Genomic DNA, 13,675 nt, shown 5'->3' with positions numbered 1-13,675 from the left:
TAAAAAAAGAATGTACATGTGTTTATTATTTCAGTTTAAAACAATCGGTAGGTTGGGGGGGGGCAGTGATATATGCTGCGCTTGTTTCAAAATGAATGTGCATTAGCAAAAGCTTCAAGCAGTTGGGTTGTCGGACAGCAGAGAGAGAGGAGGAGGAGGAGGGGGGAGAGAGAGAGAGAGAGAGAGAGAGAGAGAGAGAGAGAGAGAGGGGAGTGAAGCATGTTGCGTCTGGGCTGGTAATGAAGTGAATTGCGTCAGTGGCGCATGCAGGGCAGGCTTGAAATGCGCCTGATCTGGCCAGGCAGATGAAAGTAGAGGCGCACTGAGGGGAGAGAGGAAAAAAGTTCTCAACAAGGAGAGGCAGGACTACTCTTTACGGAGCCCCTGCAGTCTCACTTTTTTTTTTTTTATGCCTCTAAAAAGACATTCCCTGCCATCTCCTCGTCGCCTTTTTTCCCTCCGCAACGCTGCTTTTCGAGAGAATTTCTACTGCTTTTCTTTTCTTTTTTTGTATACGCAAGTGAAAGCACCATGGAGCTGCTCTGCCTCGAAATGGACACCATCATACGAGCTCGTCCCGATCCGAACCTCCTGTGCGATGACAGAGTCTTGCAGAGCTTGTTGACTATAGAGGAGAGATTTCTACCCCAATATTCCTATTTCAAAGGAGTCCAGAAAGACATTCAGCCCTTTATGAGGAGGATGGTCGCGACTTGGATGTTGGAGGTATAAACCGAAACACCGAGTGCTGACAAGCCTTTATTATTTCCGTACTCGGCTTTTAAAGCCTCCGGATTTGTTTCATTGCTGCGTTTCTTAAGCCACGATTGCACTTATTGAACAGTAGATGTGACGCTTTGCTCTTATTTCCGATCGCGTATTCCTCGTTTTGACCGAATGTGTCGTTTTTCTGCTATTTTTCCGACTTCTTCTCACCATTTTTTTTTAAGTCTGTCTTGAAGACTTGCGTTCGCGAAGCTGCGATGTCTATGACACGGGGGGAGGATTGGGGGTGGGGGGGTTCTTTCCCATAACTCTCACGTCGTCTGTTTGCAGGCTGCCTGTTGATTTTTTAATGTTATTATTTTAGATAGCCTGAATATTTCCATGCACACGTATGCACTCCCCGCTGCAATGCTGCCTTTGCGCTGTTGCATCGCCATGTTGGTTTTCACCGGAGGAGTCGCGGTTTAAAGAGGATTTACAGTGTCATAAACGCAATAACAGCGGTCAAAAACCGTCGGCAATGACAGACGAGGGTCTTATGCCTCCGTTGAATGTAGAAGTGATCGCGAAAAGCGCTGCAAACATTATAGATATCTATTTTAAATGTCGGAAGGGGTGAGGGCCTTATCTCCTCTTTATGTCTTCGCCCCGTCGCAGCGCCTTATGTTGGAAATATGGTAAATTTTCGGCGCGTCGTCAACTATTTCTGCCCAACACCTGTTTGGAAAGAAAGCCGAGCGTTTGGGCTTTATTTACATGTAAATACTGTCGGGGTCCGACGCGCTGAATATTTTTAATTAATTTTTGAAATGAATATATCGACTCGGTGGTGACGCACACCGGAGCAGCCGCTCGCCACTCGCCTTTTATTTTGCCATTTTATTCATAATTATCCTTTACGGATTTGGATAGGAATTGTCGGCTATGATGTGGAAGACCTTCCTTCACATTATCGTGCGAAGAAAACGGACCTAGGCAATTTATTTGTATTTTTAATTATTTTATGAAAATATGACGAATGTAGAAAATAAAGCGTGTTTCCGTGTGCCGCACTGTCGGGGTGTTTTTTTTTTTTTTTTTGGCTTGGCTTGGCTGATTGTGACTTGAATTCATTTCTCAGTGAATGAACTGCAGGAATGTGACTATATTGACAGTATGTGTCTGCGTCGCAGTTCATTCTTTGTAAGATAATATATTTCGAATTAATATACGGTGTCGCAACAGATCAGGGCTGGGCGCAAATTCTTGGCCCGGCCCCAAGTATGTGTGTCATTGAATTCATATGTGTGTTTTTTTTGGTTTGTTTGTTGTTTGTTTAGATAAGTGATCCGTCTTTTTTCCGTTATCTTGTGAAAGTTTTGTATACATTTGGAGTGCTGCTGGGGTAAAACGTCAGGTGACTGCGGGGTGGGTTACTGATTCCTAATGCTCAACATTGCTGCATTGTCTGCTCTCTCTCCCTCTCTAGGTCTGCGAGGAGCAGAAGTGCGAGGAAGAAGTTTTTCCTTTGGCCATGAACTACTTAGACAGATTTTTAGCAGTGGTACCCACCAAAAAGTGTAACCTGCAGCTGCTGGGAGCAGTATGCATGTTTCTTGCATCCAAATTGAAAGAGACTCGTCCATTAACCGCAGAGAAGCTTTGCATCTACACAGATAACTCCATCAGACCGCAGGAGCTGCTGGTAAGCAACAAGTTGGTTCCACATCGTACTTTTGTCATCATCAGCTGTGTGAAGACATAGGTCTGGGGTATTGTTTTTAATGCATAAGGTGAGCTGTAGAAACGTGGGAGGAGAGAGAGAAAAAAAAACATTTAATTCACATAAAATGTCATGGAAAACAGGCAGCTGTAATCTCCGTGAATCTCTCCTTCAGTGTCCACTTTGGACTGCGCAGTCATCAGAGGTGAATAAGAAGTAAAAGTGAATTGTTCCACAAGGGCTCTCTTTACTGTACCCGACCCTCAAGGCTTTACAGTATCCATCCAGGTTCCGTGCAGTGGTCTCCATCACCATCTAGTGGCAGATATTTGCACAGAGCAACGAGGTCAGCTTGAACTCCAGCCAAAGTTCTGACTCTGTTCCTGTCAGCTCGAGAGGGAGAGACACTGAGAAATTCAAGTTTGCCTTTTACAGTTTAGCTTTCATCCAGAAATAACCATAGATGTGCACATTTGGGATATCTTGTCACGCTTTGCTATTTCTGATCCTCACACATCTTTGTTAAGAGACGGTAAAGAAAGAGAAAAATGAGCCGACACACATGATAGATGATGCTGGGTCGTTTCCATCACTCTCTTTATTCTTTTTATTTGATAAGGCCTCTCCGAGCTCAATAACACCATCTGCTTGCGCCGGGGTAAACCAATTAATTAACTGAGCTTCACATCAGATAAGCATTTCCTCACTTGTCTGTGGTGCTACATAAACATTCCTCGGTAAACAACAACCAATCCCACCCATGTTGTGAAAGAGGCCACATATTATGGGCCTCAGACGTGGCTGATGGTTCTCGGGCCGTCTCGCTGCCTGCCTGCCTGGCTGGCTGCTCTACCCACCGAGCCGAGGGTTGCCGTCGATTCAAGCTCCTGTTCGAGTCGTTTCTAATCTTTTTTTTTTTTTTTTTTTTTTTTTAAGGAGTGTATAGAATATTGGATTTGATTTCCCGGCACACGTTCACATGAAACAGAATATGTCTGTTCAGAAGCAGACGTGGCTGATAACTCAAAACAACAGGACACACTGCTGCATTTTCCACCCTCCACCTTTCTGTGCAGATCGAAGGCGAAGCTCTCAGTCCTTGAGCTGGTTTGCTGAGTCCTCTTCTCTGTGTTTCTGTATAAGGCAGTGTTTTGGCTGACATGCAGATACAGGAAACAGAGATCAGCTGCTTAGGGCATGTGATTGTTTTTTTTTTTTTTTTGTCCTCATCTTTGGTAACAATTTCTTGTAAAGAGAACCGCACTGTTACAAAGAAGGTGTGACCAGAGGAAGGCAGTAGCAGAAGGAAGTGGGTGCCTGCCTGCCTGCCTGCCTGCTTGCCTGCCACTCTGTCAGCACAGAGCAAATGTTGTAAGGTTTGTCGCAGCCTTCACTTTTGACTTATAGCATTGGACTTGTAGTGTTAAAGGCTGGAATCGTGGACGAAAATTGAAGGTTTCTTCATGCACAAGCTTGCCTATATACATGTGATCAAATATGTATACCTTTGCAAAGTTAAAAGGTATACATAAAAGGTAAAATTTTATGTTGTAAGAAGAAGACATTGCTCAACAGCTCAGGAAATTATATATTGTTTTTTTCCTTCTGTATGGCCAACTGTACAAAAGCAAAAGTTCCTATTGTCAAACAAAGTTTCTGTGCTGTAGCAGAATTCACGATTGATTACAGAAATAATTTTGATCATTTAAATGTATTCCTACAAAGTATTTTTAAGGCATTTTAAAACATTTTGGATGTAAGTAATTCATTTGAGCACAGACACATTGTTATTGTGAATCTACAGAATTGACAGGCAGTGGGGATATTAGATTTAATGAAATGGTAATAACTTCATATAAATCACTATGAATTATGTGCAAAGCTTTTATTTTGACATGACTTTTATTTTTGAACCCAAAATGGGGATTATTCGCTTTCAACCATCATATATGTGACTTGATCACTTTTAAGTTGATCAGTTTCTCCAGCTTGGGTCACGATAAATCGTCCGGCAGCTTTGATTGTTTCACTCATGGAGGTACGGACAGGTAAAGGGGCCATTTGTGGAAATGTGCGCACATGAAGGAAGTCAAAGTAAAAAGTAATAATACCTGAAAAATGTACTTAAGTACAGTAACAAGTAGTTCCTCACAGGCCCTCGCTTTGGAGGCAGCCATGTTGAATTGTCTCATGACTGAGTCCGTGTGGTCTCTGTCGCTGTTTGAAAGGGAAAATGAAGAGCGCCCGTGGTCCCAGTCACAAGGCTGCTTTGCAGAACCAAACCACAAAATTTTTTCCCAAATTAGTCACCGACTCTTCCGTTAATCACCGCCTCCTCCTCTAGGAAGTGAAAGTAACAATACATACTAAGAGAAGAGAAGGCCACACCTAATCCTCCCAACTCATATTGCGCAGACATATACACTAATGTGTGTCATTGTGTTTTTCCATCATAACTAATGATTTACTTTTGGTTCAATCTGTTGTTACAGATATGTGGTGTTTTGATTATTGTGTTTTATGAGGGACTTTAACTGTATTTATAATTTTATATTTCCCCCAAAAAAGTAACATGTGAACTATTAGAATGTGTAAATGTATAATTTTCAAGACCTAAAAGGCTGTTTTGCTTTTTAATCTTTAGCGCTGAACCTGCTGAACAGTTACCGGCTTCCTATCCATTTTCAGTCTACACTTACACTGTAATACCTCTGGTGGGCCTCTTAAGGAAAGTCCCCAGATGCCAGACAGACAGACGGGGAGGGAAACAGTGTTGTGAGGTCACCTGGGTTGGTGGCGCTGCTGGTGTTTCGCTGTCCTAGGCCCCGGCCAAGTACAGACTAACATGATAACGCTAATGCTTAACTTCCACATGCGAATCGGAGCGTCACTGAAGTGCAACAGCAGTAAAAGTGCACTGCTGCTCCGTGCAAAAATACTTTTGTGTTTCGAGCTATTTTTTTTTTTCTGAGTTATCTCCTCTGCCTCTCCCCCCTCTGTCCTCCTTTCTCTCTCCAGGAATGGGAACTGGTTGTGTTGGGGAAGTTGAAGTGGAACTTGGCAGCAGTAACGCCGAACGACTTCATCGAACACATTGTGAGGAGGCTGCCACTGCCTGAGGACAAACTGGCACTCATACGGAAACATGTCCAAACCTTCATCGCCCTCTGTGCCACAGGTAGGCCACCATGAGAGCGGATGTCACACATACCTAATGTCCTTCATCAATAACTAAATGGATGAACTTGTATAAAAAAACATAAGATGAACCCTCTGAGAACAAAACTTCATCTTTATTAGAGACTCAAACTGTGGAATGGATTTCCTGACTTATTACGCCGCGTCTCATTGAGACCCGCCTCTGTTCAAGAAATCCATTCCACATTTTGCAGCTAGTCAGCGGAGCAGCCGGCAGGGAAACACTTGCAGAGTCATTTCAGCAACAGTAAAGCACAGACGAGGCTTCATGGATCAAAAATCTCGGCAGGTTGGATCGGGGATTTTTGATCCGTGAATAACGTAAGTATCGGAACCTGATACCGATACTGGATGGGATCAGTCCCTAATCTTGATGTCAACTTTTCTTTTTTGCTTATCAATATTTGCAAGTGACTCCAATCATGCACAGGCTGCCAAGTCGAACCATGCGATAATCAACATACTTTCGTGTTGCAAAGTATCTTTCATCTGCACATTCTTCTTTCGTACCAAAGTGCTTCCTCTCTTCGTAACATGCAGGAACAGCTCTGTTCAGAGGTGTGTCGTGGGCCAGTCATGGCTAGCCGTAACTTTATGGAGATGGATTACCACTGATGGGAAAATAGTTGTCCTAAAAAAAAAACAAAGTGCATGGATGACATTTTAAAGTTAGAATCTTGGGTGTGACGAAAACTTGGAGCTGGTATGTGGTCATGTTTTAGAGGCGTATCAGTGGCCTTCCAGAGCATCCAGTAACACTTCAAAGCACACTTTAGCCTGATGGAGGGGGATTCCTATGTTGCACTCTGTCAAAAAAATAAAAAGAGGAATGGACAGGGGTGGAGGCAGGTAGGCCATTGTCTTTCTGCTCTCTACGTGAATTGTTCCCTTAGGATCAAACATCCAGCGAGTCGTGGGAGGGACAGCGAGCCTTTAACATGATATGAAGAAACGGTGAGGTGGAGGTGCAGGAGATGCAGGAGGCTCCCGGGAGTTTGGGAAACCCAGAGGAGTGTATTGTTTTTGTATTGCCAATTCTAAGGCATGTCTTGTTTTCATATTACCCCCCCCCCCCCCCACCCCGAACTTCTCACGCCTCCCCGCCCTACAGCTGGAGGACATGATAGCTTTCCCATGTTGAGATTCTCCATAGGGCAGATTTTTTTTTTCTTTTTTTTTGTGTCACCTCCAACTCCTCATTCAATGCAGCAAACAAGGCAGGGGCGACTGACAGGCAACAACATCCTTTGATGTTTAGCTTAACCTTTTAATGAGGAACATTACACAATCCATTGGTATTAATGCTGTTTGGCATGTCTTGCCTTCTCGCTCACTGGGTGACTCCCACTACCAACAGCTTCGGTTTCTGCAGGCCACACAAACAGGAATGTTAACTGCACCCCCCATGGGAAAAAGTTTCTTCTGCTGACATCATTCAGAGGCGTGTGCATAGTGTCGAGAAGAATAGATTCGAGGAAGGTGACAGGTATTTACCCCATTAAGTGATCTCCTGTGTTATTAAAGGGTTGGAAATGTTTGCGGTGCAAATATCTGTTTGCAAAGCTTTGAAGAGGAAATGCGTCTTTATGTGCCCCCCAAATCTCCCTTATTTGAGCCAACGGAGTAATGTGTTGAATGACAGTGTGTGTGTGAGTGTCTGTGTGCATGCGTGTCTCAGTGATCAGACCTATTCTCAAAGCAGCATTGTCAAAGACTCGGCTGCACTTTGTCCTTAATCGTTTCAATGAGACAGCGGAAATAAATTTGCAAGCCGTCCCGGAGTGTTCCCTCCGACATTGTGTTTCAGGACAGGGACGTTCTGGAGATAGCTCCAGATCAGCAACAGCCCATTTGTCTGTGTACGCTCTCCCCAGGCAAACAGAACGCCGGGGCAAAATGGAGAAAGACAGAGCGTGAGTGAGTCAACAAGTTGGTGCATCTGAAGATCTCTGGGAATTTGAAACCCGGTTTTGTAGAACGTTCCCAGCCGTAAATCTTAAGGGTTATCTGGTGAGAATCCTCCTCGAGACATCCTCAGAGCAGAGTTAAGAAGGTGGAGGCATAGCAGCAGGAGGAGGAGATCTCTCAGGAGGATTTACATTTGCAAGACAGTTGACAACGGGTCACCTGTGGCCCTCCTATTTCATACAGTGTCATTCAATGCTGCTGTCTCTATACCCAGAAAGAAAAACATGCATGAAACCACGGCTCTCTGTTTTCACGAGAAACAAGACAGAGACGAGAAGAAGTGGAGAATAAGGCCTCTCATTCCTAATGGCTCCTCTCTTTTGATGAAACAGTTCCGTTCGGGGCACTCGGTGGGATTTTGTCAGGTGGCGCAGGCTGGCTCTGTATTAATTAATAACATTGGCCGGTCCATTCAGGACTATGCAAATGGCTCGGGGGGCTAAGCTAGAGGCTGGGAGAAAGGAGACAAAAGGCCTGGGCCCTTACATTTCATATGCAGAGCCATGTGAGGGTCAGCGCTGCAGGGCCACTTGATAGGAAACACCAGCATTTCCCTGAGGCAGGCCGCCGGATAATAGCCCAGAAACAAGCTCATTAAGGGAGATTATGAACCTCCATTCCTACACACAGACACCAAGCACTCCAAGCTTCCTCTTCTATTCTTATTCAATTGAGGTAAAGTGGGAGAATGGATGGGGTGCATGGGGCAGACAGATGCACCCCAACCTGTCTGCCGCAGTTATTGAGCTCCGTCTTCTGGCCATATTGGCGGGGATTATAGTGTATTTTTTAAAAGCCTTCCCTGTAATGGTATGCATGGAATGGTGACAATAGTCATAGAAGTTGATCAAAAGAAAATTCTGGATCTGGGCCAACGCTGCTGTCTAAGAGGGAGTCAATTGTCCTGAAGGACACAATGAAGATTTTGCTACAAGTTGGGATCTAAATAACGAGTGATTTAACTAGCCAAGTGCTCATTCTTTTGTCTCTGAATAGCATTTGATTAGTATTTTGTGGTATGTGGAGTCAAGCCAAGCCTTGCAGCAAGGGCTCACTTTCACCATTGTCTCGCAAATTTGCCTTTATAAAGGTTCTAATTTCTTTTATGCAGCATATTTCAGTGGCACTGAACATTCAGTTCCCAGCAATCAATTTTAGACATAAGGTGTGCAAACCATATTAACGCCACACTTTTACATTTTACTCACAGATGTGGGCTGGGTGTGGTGTCTTCTACTAGTGTATAAACAATTACAGGATAAAGTTTTAGTTGAATGCGCTTTTAAACCAACTGGAATTTGGATGCAGTGTGATATCTGCTTTTTCTCCAGTTTGCCTTTGTCACTCAGATTTCAGTGAAAAGTTACAATCACTGTTGGCTGTAGCATGTTAATGCAATTCACTGTAATACCACAACGTTTGGCAGGAACACACTAGTAACTGATTACTGTTATGAAATTAATATCTCGGCGACAATTACTGACATTTCACTTGGCTCTTTACTGTTGTCTCATGGATTAAAATTAACAATTGTATAGTTGCTGTCTCTGTGTCCTGCTCAAAAGCCACCTGTTAGTCATTGCTATTGTCGCAACAGTTACAATTTTGCTGGTGTTTACTCAAGGATGGTCCGCCTATCACTCTTGAACCAACTAATTTGTCCTGACGGCAGTATGAAAGATGTCCAACTGTGTCAAACATTAATGTTAGCCTGTACCCAGTGTATGTAATGTATTAGCAGTATGACATAAACATTAACATACCTTTGGATGACCTGCCTGCTGCGGTTTAGGCCCCGTTTACACGACAACGTTACACGTGACAACACCTAATCTGTGGGGGATAAAAGGAGTGCGTTTTCACTGCAGCAGCGGCACCACAGGAGGGCGCTATTGCTTATTTTAGTAATGGAACCACACAGACGTGTGCAGAGAACAGTACGCTATAAACGTGAAAAAAATCAAGAGAACCCGACATGAAAGAATCTTTCCACCTAGCGGTAAAAACCTAGCGGATACAGTATATCCGCATACCGGTGTCGTGTAAGCGGAAACCCCAAAAGTGAAGAAAGTTATGCAGATACACTCGTATTCGTTGTCGTGTAAACGAGGCCTTAGATATTGGTAGTTTATCTTGGTGGTTCAATAGTGTCGTCTTATTCAGGAGTTCATGATGATATTTCTGATTTTTTTTTTTTTTTAAACAAACAAACACTAACATACAGATTATAGCACATCTTCCTCTAGCTAACTGTTGTAACTTCATGTAAGTTCATTATGGAATCAGTCATTAGACTGAGCTCACATAATGTGTCAAAGCAAACATTAAAATAACATGTTTCAGGCCAAACCGAGAGAGAGAGAGACAATGGAAGGCAACAAAAGAGTTACTTAAATAGCTGGTAACTGTTATCAAATCCCTAATCGACAGTAACTGGGACAACAGTGGCAGGAGCTGCTGAAATATGGTGCCGTGATTCATAAGTACTCTATTATGGCTGTTGGGTCTCTCTGGTCCAGAGGCAGGAATGCTCCGTGTAGTTTCCTCTCCAAGTGGCTGCTGCATGGAGAATCCCCTCCAGGCTCGCTTCAGCATTCTAGAGATGGGATGACTCATTTCAGATGTGGTCAATAAAAAGCTCTGTACTGGTGTTTGTTTACATAAAATCCCCTTCATGTTTGATGAGTCAGAACCCCGACAAATTAGCCTCCTCCTCGAGCAAATTATCTTGTCTCCACACGCTCGGACATGTGAGGAGTCATGTCCGGTCTGACTGCATTATCAACAGATGAAGCAGGAAGAAGCTTCCTGACAGTAGGTGCCCAAAAATGTGACATGCAGGCTGAATCATCAAGTGGCATGTCCTGAGTTCCCCCGCACCCCCACCTCCTCACCTCACCGGTGTAATCTGCACCAAATTATAAATCCTGTGGCAAACTGAGTCACAGCAGAAATATAAAAGTATGAGTTTTTTTTCCCTTCAAATGCTACAATTATCTCCAACCAAAAAAAAAAAAGTTTAGAAATCAAAATCTTTTCAGGTTTATGTGTTTACCTTGGAGGTCGTGTTAACCACAGAGACTAATATTTGGGATGTGAGGTAAAGTAAATGTTAGCGTTGGCCCGTTTGACCTGAACATTTTTGTCATGCTCTATAGCTTTGTCATTGATAAAACCTTTCTCTTGATATAAGGGTTAAATATATAACTTGTTTTATAGATTTTTGCCTAGAAGTGAGTTAACAGGCTTGTACTGGAAGTCACTGAACTGAATCCTTGGATGGAAAGAGGTGGACAAAGCTTGTCCGCACTCTAATTGCAGCCGCTGTTGGTGTTTAAACAACTTAAATCTAATGGAAAATACAAATTTAATAGTTTAGAAGTAAAGTTTGTAAAACCTCCACAGGGTGTGAACAGCCTAAATTCAATGGTGCATAAAACCAATCCAGTCCAATGGCAGCTATATTTTGTTGTTACAGCATTTAGAGGTTAAAGGAGACTATGAAACTATGAAATAATGTTGTTGATAAACAAAAGAATTAGAGAGCATGGCAGTATGCACTGAAAGAGATTGATCAATAGACCATCAGATATGGCGCTTTAAACAGCTTGTCTGACACAGACTATCAGTTCCACATAAATTCTTCCAATCAGGTGAAAACGAACCTCCTCTGCCTCTTTCCCCATGATCTCATCCAAATCTGTATGCATGCTCGTCAACACTGAAGTCACCAACACCTCAAGGCTGCAGCTGTGACCGAAGACATGACGGCGAAAGGCTGCAAAGAGACTGTCATAGGATTCTATAGCTGAGCAGGAATTTTTCTTTTTCTGGAAAATCTTTGACCGTAGTGCGTGTTACTTAAGGTTTTTGTTTGTTGTGTGTTTCGAACAAGAGCGAAGGAACATAAGAGCGAGCAGGATCAAGTTGTTTTTCGATCAGCTTTGTCCCCTTTTGTTGCATGTGAAAGAAGTTTGGAAGCCGTCGTTTGTGCGACTCGCGGTGGACACAAGGTAGACTGTCTGAGTAGCCCTCTCCACTCAACTCGTTTCCACTGCCAGTCTGTGTTGCGTTAGTTGTGAAACATACTGTCACGCCAATCCTGAAATGATGTTTGTTTTTGACCTTAATCAGTCAACAGGCACGGGGTCCCCCTGATACTGCTTCTTCAATTAAAAACAGGTCACTAAGCAGTACATGTGTTGAATACAAGACCCTGATTTATAGCACTGGAAAGAGAGGAGAGTGCAAAGAGGAGAGCCGAGGCATATTTTTCTTCCTCCTGTTGGCTGGACTTTCCAACTTTAATTAATTTACAATTTTAATGTGCATACTGTGCATTGCAGCCACCCAGAAGGAGTGGGCCATGTAGGGCAGCAGACTTTGTGACCAGAGGCCTGGGGATGAAGTTTCATGGGGTAGGAACATGGAGGAATGGAGACGAGGGGGCACATGGAGGAGAAAGGGCCATTGAAGGGGATGAGAGGCGTGCAGGCCAGGCCAGCCAGCCGCTGCTCACAGGGAGCTTTCCACCGCCGCCGTCCCCACTCAGCTACATACACTGTTTATCCTCAACATGAATATCAATGAGGGCCTCCTAAAATACAGCCATTCTTCCCCCCACATGCAGCAGCCACCAGGCCGGAGTGTCAGCTCGCATCGGCTGCACGCGCACGTCCTTGTTCTGCTACAGACCTGTCTTGTCTTGAGTGCGAAAAATCAGCTTGCTGCCCACTGCCCGCCACTCAGCTCTCCCACAAACCTACATCTGTGCTGTGTGTTTGTGTGTGTGTGTGGGTATGTGTGTGTGTGTGTGTGTGTGTGTGATCTGTGTCCGCGTCTTAAAGCATGGAGGCATCGGGGCATTGTCTCTCGCCTGTGTCTCGGAGGTGTCTGTCGCCTTGCCTGTCAGTCTGCACTCACAGCACACTTACAGTAAATCCGTGTATGCCTTTGTCCACTCGGCTCTCTATAGAAAGTTGTGCTCTTGCAGCAGTGATGTAATGCTGAGGGGCTTTGTGCGCTCTTTCCTCTTGGCTTGAGGTAGCCTTTAATAAATCGGCCCTTGGCAGCGGCCCAGCGGCTAACACAGGGGTGTATAATAAGTTCATTTATTTGTCAACACTGAGCCCACAAGATGAGAAAGCGCCTGGCTGTGCATGTTAAAAAGGCAGTGAGGGGCTGCCTTTGCAGCTATCAAAGGGCCTACCTCTTTGATTCCAGATAAAAAAAAAAAAAAAAAAAAAAAGAAGGAAGAAAAAATCTCCTTCAGAGCCATCGCACGCAGTTTGCTTTGCAATTGAATATCGCAATATGTTAATGTGCAGGCTGTTTCTATGCCCCCACTGCCCACTCCTCCAGCCCATAGGTGGCCCAGGAGAACAGAGAAATGCTTGCGGGTAAAAGGGAAGGGGGGGTGGTTTAGACGGAGGTGAGTGGGTCACTGGAGGGCGACTCTTTTCTTCTTCCAAAACCTCACAAGGGTCTGGACACAGACTTGAGAGTGATGTGCAGTGGAGTTGTCTACCCCCTCTCCTCTCTCACCACGCCTACCACCTTCTCTTCTTTTCTCCTCGTTGCCTTGTCGCCATCCCGTCCATCCCTCCCTCTTCATCTTCCTCCCCCCTGTCGACCCCCTGTCCTCATGTCCAGCCACGGCCTTTGTCTGGCCTGTCTCCCTGAATTGTATCAGCAGAGAGGGGAATGGATGCTGCGTCTCTCAATTGGTGTGAAATGAGGTGATGACTCTGGACAATGGAGTCACACTCTTCTGCCTTCCCTCTCACAGGCCCGCCAGTCTATTAATATGCTAAAAGATAGGAGAGCCGCCAATGCAAACCACTGCCTGTTGTCGCAACAAAGGCCGGGGCATGTGTGCCATTCAGAGGCACATCTAAGCAGACCGTGTGTTGTTTAAAAAGAAAGGTAGAAGTTGAGCAAGACATAAAGAGAGAATAGAGAAAGTAGTGAGTGTGTGTGTGTGTGTTTGTATGTGAAGAGAAAAAAAAAATCTCTCTCTCTCTCTCTCTCTCTCTCTCTCTCTCTCTCTCTCTCTCTCTCTCTCTCTCTCTCTCTCTCTCT

General features: G+C 44.4%; 1 protein-coding gene across 1 annotated transcript in view; it reads left to right on the top strand.

Moving 5' to 3' along the window:
- The first annotated feature begins 301 nt into the window (after positions 1-301).
- The window catches only part of ccnd2a (cyclin D2, a), an 18,223-nt gene continuing 4,849 nt past the window's right edge, over positions 302-13,675 (top strand). Inside the window, exons 1-3 of the mRNA XM_080504579.1 lie at positions 302-726; positions 2,195-2,410; positions 5,447-5,606. Of these exons, the coding sequence (XP_080360705.1) occupies positions 532-726; positions 2,195-2,410; positions 5,447-5,606 (571 nt within the window). The 5' untranslated portion in view covers positions 302-531. The remainder of the gene's footprint in view (positions 727-2,194; positions 2,411-5,446; positions 5,607-13,675) is intronic.

The sequence above is a fragment of the Blennius ocellaris genome (assembly GCF_963422515.1).
Source record: "Blennius ocellaris genome assembly, chromosome: 11".
Taxonomy (NCBI): Eukaryota; Metazoa; Chordata; class Actinopteri; order Blenniiformes; family Blenniidae; genus Blennius; species Blennius ocellaris.
Note: the sequence above shows the minus strand (reverse complement) of the source record. Positions and strands in the feature narration are given on the sequence as shown.